This window comes from Gadus macrocephalus, chromosome 5 (assembly GCF_031168955.1).
Source record: "Gadus macrocephalus chromosome 5, ASM3116895v1".
Lineage (NCBI taxonomy): Eukaryota > Metazoa > Chordata > Actinopteri > Gadiformes > Gadidae > Gadus > Gadus macrocephalus.
In genome coordinates, this window is record NC_082386.1 from 12,403,613 (window position 1) to 12,426,199 (window position 22,587).

At 42.9% G+C, this 22,587-nt stretch overlaps 5 protein-coding genes across 8 annotated transcripts in view; 2 read left to right on the forward strand and 3 right to left on the reverse strand.

Annotated features, from left to right (window-relative positions):
* The first annotated feature begins 1,846 nt into the window (after window positions 1-1,846).
* Window positions 1,847-4,652, forward strand: chmp3 (charged multivesicular body protein 3). Of its 2 annotated transcripts, none has more exons than XM_060052393.1 (6): window positions 1,847-2,005; window positions 2,535-2,595; window positions 2,731-2,910; window positions 3,056-3,177; window positions 3,469-3,583; window positions 3,794-4,652. In XM_060052393.1, the coding sequence occupies exons 1-6, from the start codon at window positions 1,961-1,963 to the stop codon at window positions 3,931-3,933; spliced, it is 663 nt and encodes a 220-aa protein (XP_059908376.1). In that variant the 5' UTR covers window positions 1,847-1,960; the 3' UTR covers window positions 3,934-4,652. The 2 variants fall into 2 exon arrangements, with proteins under 2 accessions (XP_059908376.1, XP_059908377.1); XM_060052394.1 differs by lacking the exon at window positions 1,847-2,005 and adding an exon at window positions 2,016-2,095.
* A 137-nt stretch (window positions 4,653-4,789) lies between these two features.
* Window positions 4,790-12,082, forward strand: reep1 (receptor accessory protein 1). Its single transcript, XM_060052392.1, has 8 exons — window positions 4,790-5,238; window positions 6,504-6,576; window positions 6,674-6,750; window positions 6,917-7,037; window positions 7,304-7,417; window positions 7,877-8,033; window positions 9,160-9,425; window positions 10,006-12,082. Exons 1-8 carry the CDS (start codon window positions 5,207-5,209, stop codon window positions 10,063-10,065), a joined length of 900 nt encoding a protein of 299 aa, XP_059908375.1. The 5' UTR covers window positions 4,790-5,206; the 3' UTR covers window positions 10,066-12,082.
* Window positions 12,083-12,227: 145 nt separating this feature from the next.
* Window positions 12,228-13,720, reverse strand: mrpl35 (mitochondrial ribosomal protein L35). Its single transcript, XM_060052396.1, has 4 exons — window positions 13,560-13,720; window positions 13,071-13,230; window positions 12,823-12,967; window positions 12,228-12,661 (listed from the first exon to the last, which is right to left on the reverse strand). The coding sequence occupies exons 1-4, from the start codon at window positions 13,588-13,590 to the stop codon at window positions 12,473-12,475; spliced, it is 525 nt and encodes a 174-aa protein (XP_059908379.1). The 5' UTR covers window positions 13,591-13,720; the 3' UTR covers window positions 12,228-12,472.
* Window positions 13,721-14,410: 690 nt separating this feature from the next.
* On the reverse strand, window positions 14,411-20,458 carry si:dkey-21a6.5 (signal peptide, CUB and EGF-like domain-containing protein 2). The gene is made up of 9 exons (XM_060052400.1): window positions 20,231-20,458; window positions 19,289-19,465; window positions 18,409-18,547; window positions 17,923-18,011; window positions 17,455-17,518; window positions 16,715-16,803; window positions 16,436-16,548; window positions 16,107-16,263; window positions 14,411-15,405 (listed from the first exon to the last, which is right to left on the reverse strand). The coding sequence occupies exons 1-9, from the start codon at window positions 20,277-20,279 to the stop codon at window positions 15,248-15,250; spliced, it is 1,035 nt and encodes a 344-aa protein (XP_059908383.1). The 5' UTR covers window positions 20,280-20,458; the 3' UTR covers window positions 14,411-15,247.
* A 23-nt stretch (window positions 20,459-20,481) lies between these two features.
* The window catches only part of cfap99 (cilia and flagella associated protein 99), a 5,047-nt gene continuing 2,941 nt past the window's right edge, over window positions 20,482-22,587 (reverse strand). For all 3 annotated transcript variants that reach the window (XM_060052398.1, XM_060052399.1, XM_060052397.1), the window contains 5 exons: window positions 21,999-22,140; window positions 21,739-21,890; window positions 21,446-21,651; window positions 20,940-21,135; window positions 20,482-20,795 (listed from right to left, as the gene is read on the reverse strand). In XM_060052398.1, coding sequence (XP_059908381.1) covers window positions 20,718-20,795; window positions 20,940-21,135; window positions 21,446-21,651; window positions 21,739-21,890; window positions 21,999-22,140 — 774 coding nt within the window. In that variant the 3' untranslated portion in view covers window positions 20,482-20,717. The remainder of the gene's footprint in view (window positions 20,796-20,939; window positions 21,136-21,445; window positions 21,652-21,738; window positions 21,891-21,998; window positions 22,141-22,587) is intronic.

The following is a 22,587-nucleotide window of genomic DNA, read 5'->3' on the forward strand; positions in this document are numbered from 1 at the left end:
TACTGGTTGATCAATGAAGAAAATGTCTGGATGGCTTATTTTATCTGCTTTCATGCACAAAAAGACCCTGAGCTCCAAAAAGTATTTTTTTATGGATTTGTGCTTTACTTGAATATTTATATTTCCAGCAACTTCAATTATACTCCGCTACCCTTCCTTAATAAAATGTATACTTTTACTTCGACACATTTTCCCTTTGCATCTCAATTACTCGCTACTAAATAAAAGCTGAATAAATTAGAAAGGTCATGTTGTGGGAAGTGGAAACAGCAGGTTCGGCCAATCAATGGTCCTAGCTAGAATGGTAACTCTCAATCCACCACGGTTAAAATTTGTTTAGACTCAAGGCAAGTACAGTGTTAACAGATTGCACATATATGGAGATGAAATGAATTATTCTCAACATAATAATTGATCAGAATCCAAATCTGAATTGGCTTTATTGTCAAGTAAGTATTCTTGGTGTTTGGTGCATAAAAATATTTAGAAACATAGTAAAGAAATATAATTATAAAATAGAAAGAAAGAAAGTAAACCAATATAAAATAGATACATTTACCGTAATAATAAAAAGCTATAGTTTGTGCATGAATGAGCAAAATATGGACCGTTGAATTTGCAGATGTTTACAGTATTGAGTATGCAATATGCATAGTCCAGAGAAATAAACGCTAATGGGACGCAGTAAGATAGGTGAGGAGATGTAATGTTAATGCAACGGGTGTCTTTGTGGACGGGTATACGTGTGTGTGTGTGTGTGTGTGTGTGTGTGTGTGTGTGTGTGTGTGTGTGTGTGTGTGTGTGTGTGTGTGTGTGTGTGTGTGTGTGTGTGTGTGTGTGTGTGTGAGACAGAGAGGCGCGCGCATGTGCGTGTGGGTTAGTAAATTGCTTTAAAAGATTTTAAAAGCAATTTACTAAAAAAAATCAAGATAATCGGAATTACCAATGCGAAACTATGTTCAGAATTTGACATTGATCTTAGTCTTGGTTAATTTGTATTGTAATTTATAATATTGTTAAATAGTAGTCTAAATATTTCCATAAAAAAGGTCCAGATATCTCCTAAAAATAAAAGGATTTTAGCTTTTTCCCAGACTAGAATAGGCAGTTGCTGTTTTTAAATGTAGATGTAACTGAAATTATTATGGGACTTATATACCTATGGTGTGTTAACTAGTCTATACTCCATAAACTATATGTTATTATAGAGCTATAACTCTATAAACTCTGATGGCACTCTGATGCCAGACTGCATGCAGATGGGGTTTACAAGAAGGGACAACAACGTATGTATCTCCTGAGGAAACTAGACACCTTCAATGTCAGTAAAGACATTTTGTCAACTGCCTACCAATCTCTGGTGGAATCACTTGCAACATTACATCCTGGTACGGCTTCCTCACAAACGCAAGCAAAAGCAGACTTAATAGATTAACTAAGCAAGCAAGCAAGCTAATAGGAATACACCAGAAAGCGCTGGAGGATCTGTATATCCAGGCAGTGGGAAGGAAGACCAACTCCATCCTCTTAGATCCCTCCCACCCACTCCATCCTTGTTTTGATCTACTTCCTTCTGGCAGAAGATTCAGAATGCCTTTGGCCAGGAAAGCTATCTACAAAAAATCATTCATCCCCATAGCTATACACACACAGAACACTCATTCCTCAAAGAACTCACACAAATAACACACACACACACACACACACACACACACACACACACACACACACACACACACACACACACACACACACACACACACACACACCTCCAAGCCTTCAGTCAAAAGACAATTTTCTAGTATGGCAACATACAAGACAATAAAGCTTTTTGAATCTTGAATCTTGAATCTGTCCTGAGGTGGGCGGGGCTCGGGTTCGTCATGGAACATCAGGAACAGGAAGAGCCAGTGGAATACTTCAGGTAGCAGTTAGCTAGTCATTTAACTTAAAGGCTACGATGGGTCTGTTCGGAAGAACACAAGAGAAACCACCAAAAGACCTGGTGAGTTTAGGATTTTGAGGGGATATTTGAGCTTGTACATACCCAGGATTTGAACACCGATGCTCAAAGGATCTCCGTCAGAACGGGGTGGTGTGAAAGCTATATAACCGCTAAGCTAACTGTCGCTCCCTGGCTAGTTGGATTCTTCCAAACTGTTGCTGCTTTTTGCTAGCTTACCAGTTAGCATCCTTTTAACATTCACCTTAACCTTATAAAGAAATCACTTTACACCTCTAACTCTCACATATGCACAAACATACTTATTTTATTTTATGTCCGCGTTACTTTAATCACGCAACACTTTTATATTTTGAGCACCGATAAGCAGTTAGCCTGCTATACATTCCAGCTAACACAGATCAGCTATCAGATGTAAACAAACCATATTTTGTCAGCTTTTAGCAAATACCGTGATCTGATAAAGTAGTGTACAGACTTTGACTCGATATTCTGAACAATATGCTTAGTAGTAGCAGTGGCTCGTTATATTCCCAACTCGTTACATATTCAAAATATCCTCCTTTTTCAGATAAATGAATGGTCGCTCAAAATCAGAAAGGAAATGCGAGTGATTGACAGACAAATTCGAGGTGAGCCTCGAAAGTTGATATATCTCTGCTCTTAATTTTTCTAAAATCTAAATTTCTATGTATTGTTAACGTAAGACGATAGGCATATAGGGTTCTGAACTCATGAAATGTAAAGATAATCCCATCGCTTTCCAGACATTCAGAGGGAAGAGGAAAAAGTCAAAAGATCCATCAAAGATGCCGGCAAGAAAGGCCAGAGAGATGTGTGCATCATCCTCGCCAAAGAGTTGATCCAGTCACGGCGGGCCGTCAGTAAACTCTATGCCTCCAAAGCTCAAATGAACTCCGTACTGCTCAGCATGAAGAATCAGCTTGGTACGTGTGTGAAGAAAACAGTTTATGTTGGCTAGATCCATGTGTTATTTTTTTTTATGTGCCTCATTTCTGGCTCCTATTTGTGTTTATCCTCTTGAGGATAAAAATAAGTGCTGATGTCTAATGTCTCTCTGTGTGATCCCAGCTGTGGTGCGTGTTGCTGGAGCCCTTCAGAAAAGCACGGAGGTTATGAAAGCCATGCAGAGCCTCGTCAAGATCCCGGAGATCCAGGCCACCATGAGGGACCTTTCAAAGGAGATGATGAAGGTCCAAAAGCTGCACAAACAGTAGTTTAACTAGTAGTCTAGTTGCACTTCTTAATGCGTTGAGGCTTTTCAACGAAAGAAATGCAATGAAGTAAATCAAAATCATAGTCCGGTTTAAAGGCACACAAAATAATTTATAAAAATATGATATGGATAACAACATCACTACTACAACTACTAATTCTCAAATAATAATAATAAACAATAATACTAATAGGAGCATTATGCCTATTGGTTTACAGCCATTATTATTATAAAATGGACTCAAAAAAGTGTGTTTTCTATCTCCTAGGCTGGCATTATTGAGGAAATGATGGAAGACACGTTTGAAAGCATGGAGGACGGGGAGGACATGGAGGAGGCAGCAGAGGAGGAGGTGGACAAGATCCTCTTTGACATCACAGCCGGTATGTGTGGCAATCCACTAAACAACAAACAAGCAGCTGCAAACCATGAGTCATTAGTTATAATCGTATTAAGTACGATGCATCAAGTAGTGATGTATGATGTCGATATGTTGATGTGCAATACGAGCGTGATCTCCATGATAATTGTTGTGACTCTTTTCTACATAGAAAACCAAACAATCGTGAACTGTTGTGTATGTGCTCCGTTAGGTGCCCTTGGAAAGGCGCCCAGCAAAGTCACAGATGCCTTGCCAGAGATGGAGGCCCAGGGGGCCACCGCCGCCTCGGAGGACGAGTCAGAGGAGGACATCGAGGAGATGCAGTCGAGGTTGGCCGCCTTGAGGAGCTAGAGCCCTCCGTCTGTCCCGCTGCCAACTTTTTCTGCTCGCCCCCCCAAAAGGACAGAGACTACTTTGGTTTACCTGGAATCTTTGCTTGTTTATCGTCTGCCTACGTTTATCTGGGGTCATGTGTGCTTTTTGCTAAGGCTTTCCTGTGTGTATAACATTTTCCGTTTTTTCTTTTGTTTTTTTTTAAAGTCGATGCAGCCGGAGCATAATGCCATCCTGACTTTAGGTGGGGGCAGGTTATGCCAACGCTTATTATCCAAAGCATGGTTTGAACACCATATCACAAGACTTAAGAAGTGGTATTTTATAAAGCAGTATAGAAAGCCTGCAGACAGAAACACATTATTGTGCTTATTTATAATAGTGGTGATGGTCTGGCACTCTTTTCCAAAAACTAACTAGAACCGCAGCTGGGTTGTTCTTCATTAAGTCTTTATCTGCGTTTAATAGCCAATTCCTTTTTGTTTGAATCTGCCTACCATATCTGGAACTATTGAATCTTTCAGTAGTTATTTTCTGTACAGTCAAAATGTATCTATATTAATTGTGGACCTATGTGGATGCAAGTACACTTGTTGGAATAACACACATATAATTGTGTGAGGGATTTAAGACATTAGGAATCATCATTGTGGTTCATTTGATTCATGTCCCCAAATGCCCTAAATCTACATTTTGGTGAGATGTGTGGAAAATGAAATGTTTGGTTGGAAATGAGACCCTGTGTGTGTTGTTCTTTTCCTTCAATCACTCGCTGTAATTGCGCTGGGAGGAGCAGAAAAGAAAGGTTGCCTCTTTTATGAAAATGGAAGAAGAGATTTGTTACCTGAAAGCCACAGAATTCCCTACAGCCAGTAACTCGATCCTGCCCTAATTCTCTTTCTGCTGTCTGGAGTCCCAACGTAGAACCGAGGTTCATGAAATATCAAGCATCTTGTGAAATGTACAGGGCTTCCACTATTTTCTAGCGACGCAAGTAAATCATACCGTAGTAATTGTGTGGAGGCCTATGATATTAATAACAATGTCAACCAGCAGTAACAAAGTACATTCTAATCTTCCGTCTGGACATTAAGTATTATGAAGTCGTGGTTTTGTTTTTCTTATGCATGACAACAATGCCATCTATGGTTGAAGGTTATTATGGACCATCCACTGTTTATTCTGCACGTTCTTGGCTGCGTGCGCCTCGAGCGACGCGCCTGTCCGCTGGTGGAGCGCCAGTCAGGAACTCCTCCCCGCAGACGGAGCGTTCGCTCGGCTACACAGCGCGATGGTCTCGTGGATTATTTCCAGACTTGTGGTGTAAGTAATATTATATTTTTCGATAATAATTTTCTTGTCATTTAAGCAGACAAGAAACACGGTTAATTTCGATGTGTGTTATATAGGCCACCCGGTTCATTGGCCAGGTGCAGCCCAGCAGTCGCTTTATATGGCTACAGAGACGTGGTCGTATTTCTAGTACAATAAAGCATGACTCGGGTGTTTCAGAGGACCTGTGTGCAGATTTTTTATTTACAAGTAGATTTTTTTGTAACTAGGCGACATTTTTATTTCAACAAGAGGCAGCCCATTAAATGACGAGCATGCAATGCCATTGTTGTTCAAAAGCAGACAAAAGGCTGACAGGATTGTAGGGGAATGTCAAATCATGAGTAGGGGTATGATGTGTTAGAATATCGCTGATATAGAGATATAGGGTGGCCTATCCCATAAGCCGCGGATTTCACCCCATGAGAGGTGACCGAAACCCGATGTGATCATTTGAAGGGTCTGGTATTGTGAAAACAAAGGGATGGGTTCGCCTTCTCTAGTTACAATTCAACTGCTACTTTTAATATTAAGATTAGGGCTGTAGGTTTCATATAGCATCGATTCACTCTATAATAATATAATGGTATTTCATGAACCATTGCCATGATCAGTTGTATTTCTTCTTGTGCTTTTCGACCAGCGTCTTGATAGATTGTAGGCTATCGTTTTATACAGGCCTACTAAGTAATAGCACGTAGGCCTACACATCTACAAGCTCGTTGCCTACGCCAATTAAATTTAGATTACAATATCCTGTTACAAGCACTTTGGCGTATTCGGTTCCGGCTGGGCAACACTGTCACTGGGGGCCAGTTTGAGATGTTCGACTTTGGGACAAAATAACATATTTCTGCTTCGAGCAGCCCTGTCAAGTCTATTTGACAGTCAATGACTCTTGTTGTCTTGTTTGAGAGGTCTGTCGTGGCAGTGAAGTTCTCATGCCAGTCCAACGTGGTGCAATTTTATGTAGGGCAGTAATTTGATCAGGTCACGCTCACAGCTGTTGCTGAGCCGTTGAACTCGTGGGTCTGCCCTCCAGTCCTGTGGCTGGACTGGAGTCAGCAGCGCAGGTGTGTCTCAACTCGACGCAACACAACTTGTCCATAACACAAATGAAGGCCATATTTTGGTTTTTGCGTTTAACTATAAACGTGGCAACATATTCCTGGTGTTTTAGTGTAGTCGGTCTGGGTTCAGTTTAGAGATTTTGATAATGTGTACACAACATGGCTGATATGTTTCTTATCTTGCAGACTTGTATTTGGGACACTATACCCTGCATACTCATCGTATAAGGCGGTAAAGTCGAAAGACGTTAAAGAATATGTAAGTTTATCACTGCTATGCTTCATAATCCCATACGACATGGAGCGCTTTTGTAAGTCATTTGTTATTGTAAATGATTTTCCTTGTTCTGTTTCAGGTAAAATGGATGATGTATTGGATAATATTTGCCTTATTTACCGCTGCAGAAGTATTTACGGACATGTTTCTATGTTGGTAAGGGGTATTTCTTCTGAATAACAGCAAACGTCAACCATTGAATATTTTTTAAAGGTCACTGTCGTGTCAAACAATGAATACTCGTAGAGATAGTACAACGTCAACAGGGAAGGAGGAAAGGTGACCTTAGAGGTGCTTAATCATTGTACTTTCTTCCCTGCAGGATCCCCTTCTATTATGAGCTGAAGATAGCCTTCGTGGTGTGGCTGCTGTCCCCATACACAAAGGGAGCCAGCGTGCTCTACAGGAAATTCGTTCATCCCACGCTTTCCTCTAAAGAGAAGGTGACCGGCCCATCACTGTGTTCAACCTGCCTTTCCCTTCCTCTTCCCCTTCCTCAAGCAAGGCCCAGGGAGATCCACAGTGATGACATATGTACCATCATGTCCTTTATGTTTCATCCACTTTGTGTTTGGAGCTAGACGATAACTGATGATTCAGAAGAATCATGATTTTCATATGGTTTCTCTTGGGCCCCATCAGCAGAGAGACAGTGTTGTTTTGTCTCTTATAAATCATTGTATTAATTTGTTGTGTGTGTCGGTTGCAGGACATTGATGAGTACCTCTGCCAGGCCAAGGACAAAAGCTATGACACCCTGGTGCATTTTGGGAGGAAAGGGTTGAACGTGGCAGCTGCGGCGGCCGTCATGGCAGCGTCAAAGGTAGTGCTGAGCCCGGGCATTTCAGCTGCGCTGTCCAGCAGACGGCTTGTTGTTCATCCTGTTGTCCCTTTTCTTTTTGTTTGTGAAATGTTGTAGTTGAAAGCCACATGAATGGGGATTCTGTTCTTTGTGGACTATCAATAGGAGAAAACAACTCTATGGGTGTGGTTTTGTGTGTGTGTGTGTGTGTGTGTGTGTGTGTGTGTGTGTGTGTGTGTGTGTGTGTGTGTGTGTGTGTGTGTGTGTGTGTGTGTGTGTGTGTGTGTGTGTGTGTGTGTGTGTGTGCGCACACACACGTGTGTGTGTGTGTGTTCAAGTGTTATTATCCAGTAATACACAAAGGTGGAACTCCTCTGAGTTTTCCTGGTGAGTGTTCTCCTGGAATGGCGGCTGTCCACCGTTTGTTTACCCACAGCAGCTGTGGCACCTGAGGCTGCTCTGTGTGCCCCTCCCCTCCAGGGTCAGGGCGTCCTGTCTGATAGGCTGAGGAGCTTCAGCATGCAGGACCTGTCGTCCTGCCAGGCGGACCCAGACTCGGTCGACGGGGAACACGAGTCGGCGTCGCAGCACCGGGCGCGGTCCATGATGCGCAGCAAGTCAGAGAGTTACAGCAAAGGTGGGGAAAAGTGTCTTTCTACTGACCAATAAGGGGGCAAAAAAGATCACACGCCTGAGGTGCAGTCTCAACCGGTGATAACCGGGTCTGGTGCCAGGGTGAGGGCTCTCAGTGCTGTCAGGACATGTCAGCATGTTGTCATACGGTGGGTGCTGTCATTAAATGGCCCATTAATAGGAGATCAGCCTTAGCCTCCTGTGGTATCTGAATACCGTACTGGACGAGGTGGCTTTACAAAAACACACAGATATAACATCTGCAGATATGAGGCATGCCTTTGCCCTCCAGGTTCCTCCCTCAACCTGAAGCCTACTTCCTGTCTGTTACAGGCTGACAGCCACAAGTCGCCACAGTGCAGCTTATGTACATAGTAACCACTAAATTAAGTTGCACCTTGAGCTCGTTCCATGTTTTGAAAATGTGTGGGTTTAACAGCTTTTTACTGCTGTACATAGTGTACACGTAAGACTGCTGTTCAATTATTTATGCCTTTCAGCCTCGCTTTTTATCTTGAAATACAATAATTTGTTGTTGACAAGAAGACTGCAATTGTTGGTTTGAAAATCGTTGCACAACCTGAACTATATATTCTAACTGAATTACAATTAACTTTTAGCTTGACAAGTAACTTAAAAAGATTAATTATTACTTTTCATTTTAGGTAAATATTCAAAAAGGGCAAATGATACTAAACCCAATACATCTGCGGACAACCTTTCGTCCAAAACTAACTATGTAACCCAACTAAGTTATACTAAAACAAATGAAACACACTTCGGTATGTGTTAACCCTCCTGTCAACGTGAAGCAGAGGGAGTGGTGGTCTGCGCCCGCGGTAATGAAGTCGAGGGAGGTCACAGGTCACAGGCCTGAGGCACTCATTAGAATATGGGTTTGGTTCACGAGTTTCTAATGAAAAAATTTTTTTTGCTCTCCTGTGTCACCGAGCAGTTTTCCAAGCATTAAGATGGAAATCAATCATAAATCCGCCCACCACGTGTTGCAACCCTCCAGCCATCACAGGGAAAATCTGGGAATGGCGCTCCCACTTTAAAAGGGCAGATGCCGTGTTTCTGTGTCCCGTCCTGTTCTTGACCCCTCTGGCCGTCCTCTTCCATGGCACCAGGGCAGGAGGATTTTGACATGGCTGAATATGAGGTCTTGGAGCACTGTAGCACCGAGGAGCTGCAGTCCCAGACTCTCTGGCCCTCTAACCTCCAGGCTGAGCCTACCACCACAACCCCCTGGCCCTCTCCACCCTCTCCACCCTCCGCCTCCCCCACCCAGGGCCCTGCTCCCCAGAAACAGGAGGAGGGGGAGGACGTGGGGAGAGGGGTGCAGGTGGGGTCACGCTCACCCCAACTAAAGCAGATTAAGAAGAAGGCCCCGGAGGTACTGCCCGTTTAATAACACGGCTGTCCTGCTGCTGCCTGATTGTAAATGAGCACACATAAGGAGTGCAATTAACCGACTCACTCCCTAATGTGTCCTGTTGTGCGTCCAACTAAATCATGACGAGGCCCGGAACTCCTTAATCTGGGACTCGGGATGCTTGGTGTGCCACTGAATGAAGTGCATGAGCTAAAATCTTTTCTACTGGGGATCTTTTGTTTGATTACAAGAACTCACAGGTAGGGAGGTGACCACTGGAAAACACCTCTGATGGGTTTCAGGCGGACAAACGGACTGATTCTGCTTGTAGTTCAATTCAAAAACAACTATATATATATAGTATACTAACTTTACGTTTAAAATTAGAAACAGATGACATGACAAACCGTATTCTCTGCCAACCTGTCCACTCCATCCTTTCTTAATATAGCGCTTGCTTGCATCTGTCACACTCAACTATGGATTTGAAAATGATACTAAATGTTATTTTAAATCACTAGTCGTTCTTTGTTAACTCAACGCCTTCTGCCCTCTCTCTTTTTTTTTAAACCCCATCTATATTTGTCTCCTCTCCTTTTAGCCTCCTCCTAAAGTCTTAAGGCCGCTCACAAGATCCAGGAGTGCCCTTTCTTCACAATGAAGCCATGTGGAACCCGAGTCCAGACTTCTTCAGCTGCCTTCACTGCAAAACAAAAAAAATGTAAAACAAATACAGAGGAAAATTGTGTATGGCCAAAAGCTACATATATTTAGCAGACTTGTTATGGAGTAGGGTAACCAAAGTGACTTAAGACCCTTGTGTGTTTATAAATACCCTGAGGGACTTGCTTTTAGAAAAAAAGAAAAGAAAAGAGGAGGTGTCTGAGACTGATGCTGGTCACAAGAATGGATGATTTTCATGCCGACGGACATCTGGATTTTATGTTGGTGGTTATTGTGCTCTGTGTGTATGTGTGTGTGTGTGTGTGTGTGTGTCTGTACATCTCATGTGATTCGCATCGCATTTGTTGGGTTGTTTTTATATCAGTTGCATGGTTGATCTTCCTTGACCTTTGTCCACTGACTTGATTGTCGCTGATTAACAGAAAGTATTGGTCGGATGTCATGTCAGAAATGGTCAGTGACGAAGTCCCACCTGAAGAGTAGTGCGGTCCCAGTTATGGAGTAGCTGCTGCAGAGACCCCCAGGTCAACCCGTTGCAATGAACTGATTCTGATACCTGCTGACTTTAGAGATCTCCACTACTAAGTGCTGCTCTACTTAAATGTAATCAGTATGGATACTATTTCAGTTGGTCAAGCAGTGACATGCCAATGGGGTCTAAGGCAACCAGATTAGTACTGGCGATTGTCAACAGCCTTGAAAAGCTAATTGGAAAAAACATGTTCCATACTTCCACTGTGGGCTGGAGTATTTTTATCTAATTGCACTCGTTATATGATTACAAATATTGTCCTTAATATGAAGGAAGAGACTAAATGGATGGCAAGAAATGGCTGGTCGTCTCAACCGATGAATGCACCATTATATCTGTGTATTACATGTGTTTATTAAATGCAGAATAGCAATGTTAAAAGTATGTGTTAAAAGATCTGTGAAGCTGTTTTGAGAAAATGCTTTGGAATTCAAATCAGATTCACACTTTGTCAAATCTAATCACAATTTCTGTTATTTTTCTGATTTAAAATTAAGATTTGTATGAACAGTTGGAAAACGGTTTATGTATACATCAAAAAGATTAACTATATGTATATATCAAAGATATATGAACATCCTTCATTAAGAAACACTGTGTTACAAGTCACCGAGTAATTAAAAACCCATGGGTCTTCTATTAATTTTATGAACACAAGATCACACAAATATTTGTATCGTTTGGTAGGTTTCCGATTACTTTTCGATGGTTCAAATTGTGTATTTCTCTTTTCTCGTGAGAGGTGATCTGTTTGGCTCCTGATGTCGCACTGCTGAATTTAGTTGATTAACCTCTGGCTAAATGGTTTTACACTCTCTGACGAATGAGTCTGTCCAAGATGGCAGGATTTTAATCAAGCAATCCTGTCATTTACTGTATCTTATCGAGGCGGTTGGAAGTTTGAAACAAAAGCTTCTCAGGTACCACTGTTCTGTTTACACCATGATTTACTCTAATGTCGTAGAGCTGTTATGCACACACAATTTCTTTCCATAGCTCAATGGTGGAAACTGCAGGTCTTTTCTGTGTTCAAGAAGCTCTGAAATCTGTTGCATTAGTCGTCTTTTTCCTATAATCAAGAAATTCATAAAGTAAAACAAAATAACTAGATCATTGCTATGAACCAGATTTGTATACATCTGAATCATATGCATTTATCATTGCATGATTATTTGTTTATGAAAATGGGTTTTAAGTGAAATAGTGTGAACCTGTTTTTGGCCTTATCACGCATTACTGATAGACATTTTGTAATCATTTAATTTAGTGTTTTCTGGAATATATGTATACATCTTATTTAACATATATATAAACAACATAGCATACAATCTTTTCTGGCAGGCCAGAATGTCAGCAGTCTTTAAAACTAAAGGACTCTAAAGGAGTAATGTGCATGGCTATCCATTTATTGTTACGCTTCTGTTGTTGAATTGACATACAGCCATTAAATATGACAACTGAACCTGTTTGTGTATTAATCCATGATTTTCTAAAATGCAAACGAGGGAAAGTTATTACATTTTCTGCTGAAATTCTTAATGACAGCTGTATTAGCAGGGAAGGCAGAGGTACAAGTTAGCTCAACTCTGATAAGAAAAGATCAATAATGAGATTGAGTGATCTGTTTATTTGACCTTGGACCAGCCAACACATGTTGTGAGGATACGAACAGTTTAACCAGGGGAGTTAATACTTAAATATAAAAGTTAAAACATTGAACTAAAACACTTTAATTCTGTCTCTGATGCCATACGACATGACCAAGTGTTTACGTAAGTATGGAAGACAATCTTTCCTTCTTTCATACAATAACTTTATTACACCATAATCAAAGACAATATACACACAGGATTTATACTTTCAGGTTGACACGATCATGGTATTTAAAGTAGGGATCATCAAGGTACCAGTTTCTTCTCTTCCAGAATGGACCGGTCATTTTATCCAGCATCTTGCTCTGCGTCTTGTTACAGAACACATGCTGCCTCAATCTGTACCGTCTGGCAGGCATCTTCTTCCATAGTTTCTTCTTGTATCCGGCCTATTTATTGAAAGAAAGTAGGGAAAATGTTATTATATTTTTTATATATACATTATGTAACTATCCTCTTGCTTTAGGAGTTATCCGAATAACGTATTTATTTTGGCACAGTATTTGTTTTTTGGATATGTCCACTGCAGAAACTATGATTCATCATGTACCTGCCGTCTGACCCAGAGACCACAATGGAGCCTCAGGAACCGCTTCACCACGGACCTCACGGTCTTCTTCTTTCCCTTACGCAGCCCAAAGTAGGTCAGGGTTCGGCATGGCTGCAGACCCAAACTAGGAAGCAGAGGTGTGACACTGAAAAGATAGGAAAGAAAATGTATTTACATAGTTCAAATCACTTCCGGTGTCAGCACACAATCTTTCCGTGTGGTGGTGTCCTTTGTAGGACAGTGTTTACCGTTTCAAAATGCCACCTTGGGTTGGGAGACATGAATGAAGAGCCGGCGAAGCCCTGATAGTAGCGGCAGCAAATATCGGAGATGTCTGGGGTCGCGTTAGGGTAGAAAACTGTCCAATCTTGGCTGCCCTGGCGCAGGTCATCAGAGGTCTCAACAGGCCTATGCAACACAGGTTTATTAAAGTAGCACATATAAAGTAAAATAAAGCAGATCTTTACCATGGATCGGAAGGATGGAACGGATTTTAGGAAACTAGGGAAATTTAGGAAACCTGGAAAGTAACACTACAAATTAATTATTATTGACAGGACATGGTATTGAGGGTTGCATGCATTAGCTTTGTAGCTGCATAGCTAAAACATGTGATAAGGTAAATGACAGTGATAGTCTCTTTAGTTGCTTGTATTATTTCATAAATTTCGAAATACATTGGACCCGTTTTATTATGAAAGCTCCCAGAGAACATATACATTTTGAGAAATACGTACCGGGGACCTTCCTCACCAAGGCCGCCGCCATGTTTATTCTATGCCTACTACGGGAAGCTCAAAGGACAAGCTGCACGGTTTTGTTAAAATGTTTTGTGCGCTCGTCATCATCATCATCAATCCTTTATAACCAGGTAGAAATTCATTGAGATTAGAATCTCTTTTACGAGAATGACCTGGCCAAGAAGGCAGCACCATGATAAAATAAACAGTCACATAAATTCTCACAAACCACACTCAGCACCAGTCAATGTACAGTACAAAATAGGATAAGAGACACAACTATTTATATGAAATAATACGACTATGTGAAATAATAATAAAAAAAAAAGCATATATATATATATATATATATATTTGCAAGCAGTTGCACTTTCCAAGAGTACTATCTTCCCTGTCCTTTAGCATTGCATTGAATTCTCCTAAGGAACCATGCAGCTGTGACAGCTTCAGGTCCTTTTGTACAGTGTTCCTGGCAGAGGGCGCAGCATATTTAAAGGCCTTTTTCCCTGACTCAGTTCTAGCCGAGGGAAAAAACATCTGTAACACATCTATAGAGCGCAAACCATAATTACCTTTGTTTGCAGACATGTATACACATAAATAAGAGGGGACCAGTCCAATGAGACACTTATAAATAAAAAACAACCAGTGTGAGAGTCTGCGTGCAGAGAGCGATGGATATTTTGCAGTGGCATATAGGGTACAGTGATGGACACGATTTCCACAGCCAGTTAAAAATCGCAGAGCACAGTGGTAGACAGTATCCAACTTTTTGAGGTACTGTTCTGGTGCGTTCATAAATAGCAGCTCGTCTAGAGGTCGAAATGATTTTCATGTAAGGCATTACATTGCTTTAAAGTATATAGCCTTTTTATTTATTTTTTATGAAAATATATTCGTATTGTAGTTGTAGTAGTTTAATTAAGATATTGATAAGATACACTTTATGTTTCAACGTGTAATTATTTGACATTCCAAAGACAATTTTGCAACAACAAATGCAGAAACAGCCCACCACAACCACATAGTATCCTCTGTCAAAAACTGTACAGTTTTAATACCTTCTTTGTTCAACCGATAAACAGATTGCATAGTGCAAGTTAAACTGTGGTCCAGCCCGAGGTGAAAGCTTTGTAATTGTTTTCATTAAAACACACAAGCATCTTTTTAAATATGACAGATGACAAATACTAAACAAAAAAAACCATTCAACTTCAGGTACTGCAATCAAATGCATAAAAAATGACTTTGTACAACCAAAAGCTAACAACCAAAGCAGAAACACCTGCAAATCTGCAGCGATGCGAGTGCAATTAAACACATTAAATTAATTCAGAGAAACAAAGTGCACAACATAAGACAGCGTTTGCAGACATAGAGAATGTCCTCATCAAACTTCACAACCGAGTCTAGACTCCTTCGCCTAAGATACAAAAAGGGATCGTTTCAATAATCGAATAAAATAACTACAACAGTGTCAGTCAACGAAACATGGAAAGTTTTCAGTAAAAAGTACCACAAAAGAATAATCTTCCACATAGTATTCAAATCAACAAAGCTGGGTGTTCAGGACATGTTCTTCATCCACAGCAGTGGCATAAGCAGATACAAACGCAGCGCCTCCGTGTGGCCGTCTAGTGAGGACCGGAACATACGGGCGTCCCACCGGGACCGCCGGGTGTTCATCACCAGCCAGCGTACACGGGTTCTGCGTCGCAGGGCATGCCGTGGTAGCGGCCCTGAGGACGTTCCTTGCGGAGCAGCGGGGCACGGGCAGCGGACAGCTCGCTGTCCGTGTCTCTCCGTCGACGGAGGACCAGCAGGATGACTAAGAGGAAGGCCACTGGGAACACATTGAACCGGGTTGTTTTTTTTTAAATCAGACATAAAACTCCCATCGTTTATTGAGGCGGGATGAGGCCCAGGAGGTAGAGCGGGTTTGTCTGTAACCGGAAGGTTGCTAGTTCGATCCCTGTCTCCCCCTCGGTGAATGGCGATGTGTCCCTGAGCAAGACACCTCTCCCTAACTGCTCCTGACAAGCTGGCTGTTGCAAGCATGGTTGACACCGCCGTCGGTGTGTGAATGTGTGCATGAATGGGTGAATGTTAGGCGATATTCTAAAGCGTTTTGAGTGGCCGCTGGTTAGAAAAGTGCTGGATTAATATTGTCTATTTACATAGGATTATTACAAGTACTGCATCTTCTTTGGTCTTCTCTATTTTGTGTGGGTGAATAATGTGTACATCTTATGCATATTAATACAAAATCCTCTGGTTTAAGGACAAAGTATGTCTGGGTCAGTATGCCATTTAGAAGATAATTTAGGCTTAGGTTTTTTCCTTTTATCAATGTGTGGGCAATACTGGCTCTAATGGTTTACATCCAAACCATTAGAGCCAGTATAACCAGTATAAGCAGTCATCCTATGTAAAACAAAAGATTCTGCGGGCAATGTTGACCTCCTAAATAATTAAATTTCCGATTTTGTGAATCAAATAAAGATATCAACTCGACAATCCTAGTACTTTTTCCACGCTACTCACCCCCTACACCGATGACTAGCAGAGCGATGGTGACCGGGGCGAGCTCACATGTTTCCCCTGACTTGCGGAAGAACGTCTCCATGCAGTAGCTGGGGGAGCTGCTCCCCGCTGGACAGAAGGCGTCGTCGGGGCAGAGGATGGGGCTCACATCGGGACTCTAGTAAAAAGGACCAACTGTTGATGGCCACAGCATAGAGCCAACAAATGCGTTGAGCACCCTCTAGTGTTGAATAGGAAAATGGCCGAAATCCAAAACATGGGACGTCAATAAACCCCTAAACCTAAACACAATATTATATTTGCTGTTATCTAAGCAGGTTAACACTCACAGGACAGTAGTGGTTTTCAGGGCAGATGTCACAGTTCTCCCTGCCCCAGTGGATCTGGAAGAATCCACTGCTGCAGATTTGACACATCATCTGATGTGCTGCCTTGTGCATGCCTGTCCAAAAAAAACAGAACAAAACATTTGAATATCTGTACCTCATGCATGAGTCCCCTTGGCCATCATCACTGGGGAAACAATCGACAGTTAAACATATTTGACAGCTGTTAACAATAATACAGTCTGTTGCTATATCGTTTTTAAAAATAAAATCCACAGTTACCTGGCCGACATTGAGTGCAATCCTTTGAGGCCATCAGAAGGGATTCTGTGCCGACAGGACAGACGGGGCACTCCGCACAGTTAGAGGAGCTATTGGAAGAGGAAGTGTAAAAAAAAAAGTTAGATTGGAACATGTATTTCAGATTAGACTATGAAGCACAAAGCAGTGACTGAGATAAAGGAGCTGCTGGAAACATGAGCAGATACGCCCCTAACTAGCAGGTACAAAAAAATGTAAAGAAAATGTAATTAAGCTGCCTGTTGACTTAATGATTGTCTGAGCCAAAGCTATTTCTATTCTGTTGACCAGATGTTCCCAATTAAACTGGACAACAGACCATAGATAGACGTTCAAGAGTTTCGGGAATTTAAGGGAGAATTCCTGTCTACCTTAAAGCTAACTTTTGATAGGTTGTTTTGATCTATCCATGGTATAAGCCTGATCTTAAGTTATGTTCGGTTTGAATGTATCTTAGCCCTTCTAGACAAAGCAGGGGTTCAAATCATCATACTGCCAGCGTCGACCTCCAACCCAAAATATCAGGAAAGCTAAATCCTCCTCAGCTTCCCTGAAGCATAACTTCTGACAGTATTTTGGTCTCCGCTGTATCCATGTAACCGCTTTGATTGTTAGGTTCCAGGAAGCAGAACCATGAGCAATGGGCATGTGATGCGGTACAAACAGAACTAATCATGGCAGACAGGCGGGGGGGAGGTGGGGAAGTCCTCTGGGCAGCTTACTTGCAGAAGGTTCCCTGAAGACACGGGTTACATGAGCTGGAAGCTGGCTGAGATGAGAAGAAGCCTGAAAAATATAAAACAGATCTGATTTGAACATGTGTTGATTCTGCTGAAGTCAACAGCCACCGATGTGCGTATCAGTCGGGGTCAGGAGAACGGGAGATCGTATTAATCGATTGTTACATTTTGGATAGAAATATGATGCATGCATCGACGTCATCATAATCCTACACTATGAATCATCCATCTTTTGTTATCCATTTGCTTTCCTCACCTTTTCTCTACGGACCAAATTGATTCACTGATTATAATTGCATCAAACATTGAGAAGTGAAAATACGTTCCATTTAACCTTTAATTTAAAGGGTTATGCGTGGTTTATGCATTGGATGATAAGCAGACTCCAGTGCAAACAGTATCCCATATTGTACCCCTAGTGGGTGTACGGGGCGCTGCTGGGGCCAAGACCTGGGGTGCAGCTCCGGCAGGAGTCCGCCCCGGTGATGTTGCCAGCAGAACCGCGCGGGCAGGGCTGGCAGGTGGAGCCGCCCGTCACGCTACGAGAACCAGACGACAAGGGACAGGAAGTGTGTCGTTAGCATCATCACAGGAGGAGGAGCATCCTCATTTTATCCTAGCTGTTGTAGACGGGGAAGGGATTAACCTAGCAGTTGTTTCTATGAATATCTTGAATCTACCGACAGCGAAATATTGTGGTTTATTTTTCTTCTGATAAATGTACTAATGTAGCTTTGGATAAAAGCGGCTGCTAAATGCCCTAAATATAAATGTCAGAGTACAGTTAAACAATTCCCAGATCAGTGGTCAATAAATAGATGCAAGCCAGCATGAATACATGGTCAGTTTTTGGAGCAATAATGACTAAATTTTTGTGCGTATTTGCGACGTGTATATTAGATGAATATGGGACATATGTTTGAGGTAGGCGGTTACTTTGAGAAGAGGCCCAGCCCACAGGGCAGACACTGCTGCCGGCCAGCCAGCGGCTGAAAGAAGCCTCTGGCGCACAGGAGACAGGCCCCAGGGAACAGGCAGGACCCCAAGTCTGGACAACAGGAGCACATCAGGGTCCCTGGAGACAACCACAGGGCCGTGAGCTTCAGCACCTCAGCTCCTATACCTCACTGCCTGCCTTCCTCGGTCAAGCAGCAATCTTTAAGTATTTGTGTTATTTGCCACGCGGCTAGGCTACGTAGCAAACATCAGGACAGGGTTTTAAGTCAACAGGGCTGCACCTGTTTCAAGTGAGCGTTCATCGGGCCCAGACAATCCCTGGGTTACGAAGACATGAGACTGCGACAGCTGATAAGATTGACAGTGACAGGGCTCTATCGACAGGGCTCTTTTGTTAGGGCTGCATTGGCAGAGCTCTATTTGCAGGGCTATATTGACAGGGCACTATTAAAAGGGCTCTATTGGCAGGGCTCACTCGACGGGGCTCCTTTGACAGGGCTCTATTGACGGTGTTGGCGTTTATTGGAGAGTTATTCTAAAACGTTGTACTGTAAGCTTAGCACAGTTGCACATTTTTGCAGAATCCTGCTCCTAATGTGCACCTCCATTATGCCCTCAAATAACAGAAACGTTTTCTGTTTGCTTGGAAGCCATGATCTCTCAGCAACCATCTCATGAATGATACCAAGAGCTAAATTGAATTACCCGACATGTTGAATTCAGTTAATAAAGTGATACACAACACAGGGTTTCAAAGCCATATGTAATATAGGACTGTCCACTAGAGCTGGGTAAAAATGGGATGTCATTTGCAAGCATCCACAACAGTTAGCCACCAGTCCCAGCCGCTGAACCTCACCGTTGTCATAGTGGGACCCTGGAACACAGACCTCGCAGGTCGAGGAGTTGAGACCAGTGCAGCTCGGGGGGAGGGTGCTGAGCATCATGGGAGTTGCAGTCACATCAGTCGTGTTCTCACTGATGGCTGTGGTGCTCACCACGGCTGGAGCGAGTGTTGTCTGGGATACCACCATGCCTGAGAAATAAGTTAATGTTTTTTATTTAGTTAAAGTTCTTACTAGTGATGTCGCATACATTAGAACATTGTGTGAACGTTGGCTCAAAACAAACCCAGCCTCTTAATTGACGATCTCAAGGAGATGTGAAACAGAAGGTATTCTGATTCAAGGCAGATGCGTCTCCTGACTAGTCGAGATGTGCCCCGTGATACCGAGAATAATTTGGCACGGAATGCCTTTGTGTATTTTAACGTTTTGTACCAGTTCATCGACTTAAAAACATTTTATACACCTAGTTAGTTGGAGAAAAACGAACAAGCCAGTGGCTGATCTGAACAGATGCAATATTGTGGTAATAATCACATTAGCTGCTTAACTGCTTGGTCGAGTAAGGGCTGACCTCTTCAAGAAATGTAATTATTCAGAATGAGGGGTCATATGATTCCTCAAGCAGCTCAACGTAATCCTTTGTTTGGGGAAACATTTAAAATGGTAAGAAAAAGTATGTTAAGACATCAGTAGGCTATGAGAAAATCAACATAAATCTATGATTTAACTTAAGTTTAATTATAAATCCCATCATGTATAGAAATAAGATTTATTTAAACTTGCTTCAAGACTTCTTCTAAAAAACACATTTGTAACCATTGTTAAATAACGTGACAACACGCTGACAAATGTATCAATTAAATAAATAGACGATCCAGTGACCACTTTTGAAATGTGTCATCATTACTGAACTGAACCCAATAACTTAACATAACTCAAAATAACAAACGTACCTAGAAGGCAGGCGGCAGCAATCGTGGTCAAGATTCCCCAACATTCCATGCTCCGGCTAGTAGAAGTTGAACCGCCAGACGATGTTATTGAATTTCATCCCTGACAATATGCCTGTACTTTACGGAGGTGGTTGGTGAATCAGGACTGAATCCGAACCCGGCGAGCGCTGTCTCCTCGGTGTCATATGACAACATGTACATCATGTGATTTTACTTAGGCGAGGACTGAGCAGGAAGAGTGCAGAATGGGCTGGATGTTGAAAGGAATGTATTTACATCTTACAGACAGCAGGGGCACTATAGGTGACAAACAATGATAACATGCGACACATAATCTGTGGGGCCTCATACCGTTACAAATACAGAAACAAAAGTATTCCTTAATTCCTGATAACTGATACTAATACAATTATAACAACATAATAATAATAATAACATTGAACTCAAATAGCAGGGAAAACGTCCATGTTTTTTTTTTTTATTAATTTCATTTGATGTGCATCTTCTGTAACTGCCGCTCTAAGCTTCTCTCTAGCTCAGCCCAGCGTTCTTCCTCCGGTTTCTCCTGGAAAAGTTTTGACAGTTAAAATAATGAACGGACAACACTGAGCTGTTAACGGCACGATACACTGGAAACGAACTAGAACTCGACATCCAACTCAATAAAAGAAAGTGTGCTGCTCTACATGCTGATGGGTTTCATCGTCACCTGCTGGTGTTGGCTATTCTTCACGTTAGACGCCCCCTCGGTCACTTTTGGCCTGACGCCCGCACTCGGTCTCAGCCTCTGCCGTTCCTTCTGTTTCTCCTGCAGGACCTTCTGCAGCGCCCGCACCCTCTCATCCTCGAGCACCGTCTGCTGCAGAGCACTCTGTCTCGACATCTTCTCCTTCTTCTCCTCCTTCCTGCCACCCATTTACATTTACATTTAGGGCATTTAGTACAATTGTCAGGAGGAGAAACAATGTATCGCCATTCATCCAACAAACATACCTACCAAAGAAAATGTACGCTTTTTTTGTACTTTTTCCTCAGTTAACACTTTATTCCTTTAATACTGCAAACACTTCGCTGACAATAAACCTTTCTTACATTCACACAAAATTGGGTCACAATAGTTGCATTCAATGTGGCTTAGGGCTTAGCTGGGTCCCTCTCAAAGGGAGTAGACCTGCCCCGTGGCTCCGCTCAGTGTGGCTCTGCGTCCGCCCTGACCTGAGTGCGGTGGCCTGCGCCAGGGCCTTGCTGTGGAGGTCGATGGCCTCCAGGTGCTCCTGCAGCAGCTGCTCCTTGTCCCGCTTCTCCCCCAGGATCCGCTCCCGTCTCTGGCCCCGCTCGCGGCCCTCGGCCTCCCTCTGGAGGGACAGCCGCGCCCTCAGCTCCGCCGGGGACATCTCCCCCAGCAGGCCGTGGCCCGCCGTCTGGGTGAACGACCACAGAGAGCAGAGGGCTCGTACGTCGGCTCTGTTCCGGTGTCCGGCGTGGGGCTGAAATGAAGTGGGACTCACCTCCGTCTCGTCCACAAACTTGTGTCTGATGGGACGCACAGACTCGATGGCTCGGGTCTCCTGGATGAGGTTGAACTGCCTGAAGAGCTCCTCCTGCTCCTGCTCCATCGCCTGCCGGAGGAGCTCCTGCTTCTGCTGCGAGACTTCTTTCACTGCGCGCGGTCGACGACAGAAACAAGAAGTTTGTTAACGGCGGCGAGGTGTGGAGGACAGGAGGGGAGAGGTGCTGGTCTGGGTCGGGGCGGAGCGGAAGGACTCACCGATGTCCTGCTTCTTCTCCTGCAGTCTTGCCATGGCCGCCTTGGAGTTCTTGTGTCCATCGGACACCGCCTGCCTCAGCTCCCTGGTCTCCGTCTCCTCCCGCAGCCTCTTCTCTGCCTGTTTCTGCAGCAGCTGCGTGGACTGGGATTTGAGAAGCAGCGAATCATCAGTGACGTCGCTCGCTTGGGGAGTGGGGAGGGGGCGGCAGTCATCAACAGGACCGACCGAACGGGGTTTGGTGGTTTCACGTTTACATCCTGTCGTTAAGCACTTTCTGCCCCTTTCATCCAAAGGGACTCTGGGATGATGCTGGTTAAGAGTCAAAGTATTGATTCAAATTTCAGTAACAACGATGATAACGGCCAAATACAGACCGGACAAAAATGCTGTAACAGTAAACTGGGTGAACCGTAGAAAAGAGAAATTATGCAAGTGTGTATACACGGTGTAGAGTATAGAGATGATCCCAGCACATCATGACATTACCTTTGCCAAAACTCTTCCTCGGCCCAACAAACATTTGATGTATCTGAAAAATTCTACAATTTACAACGGGATTAGTTGCTTGCAATACTCTAGCAGCCCTTC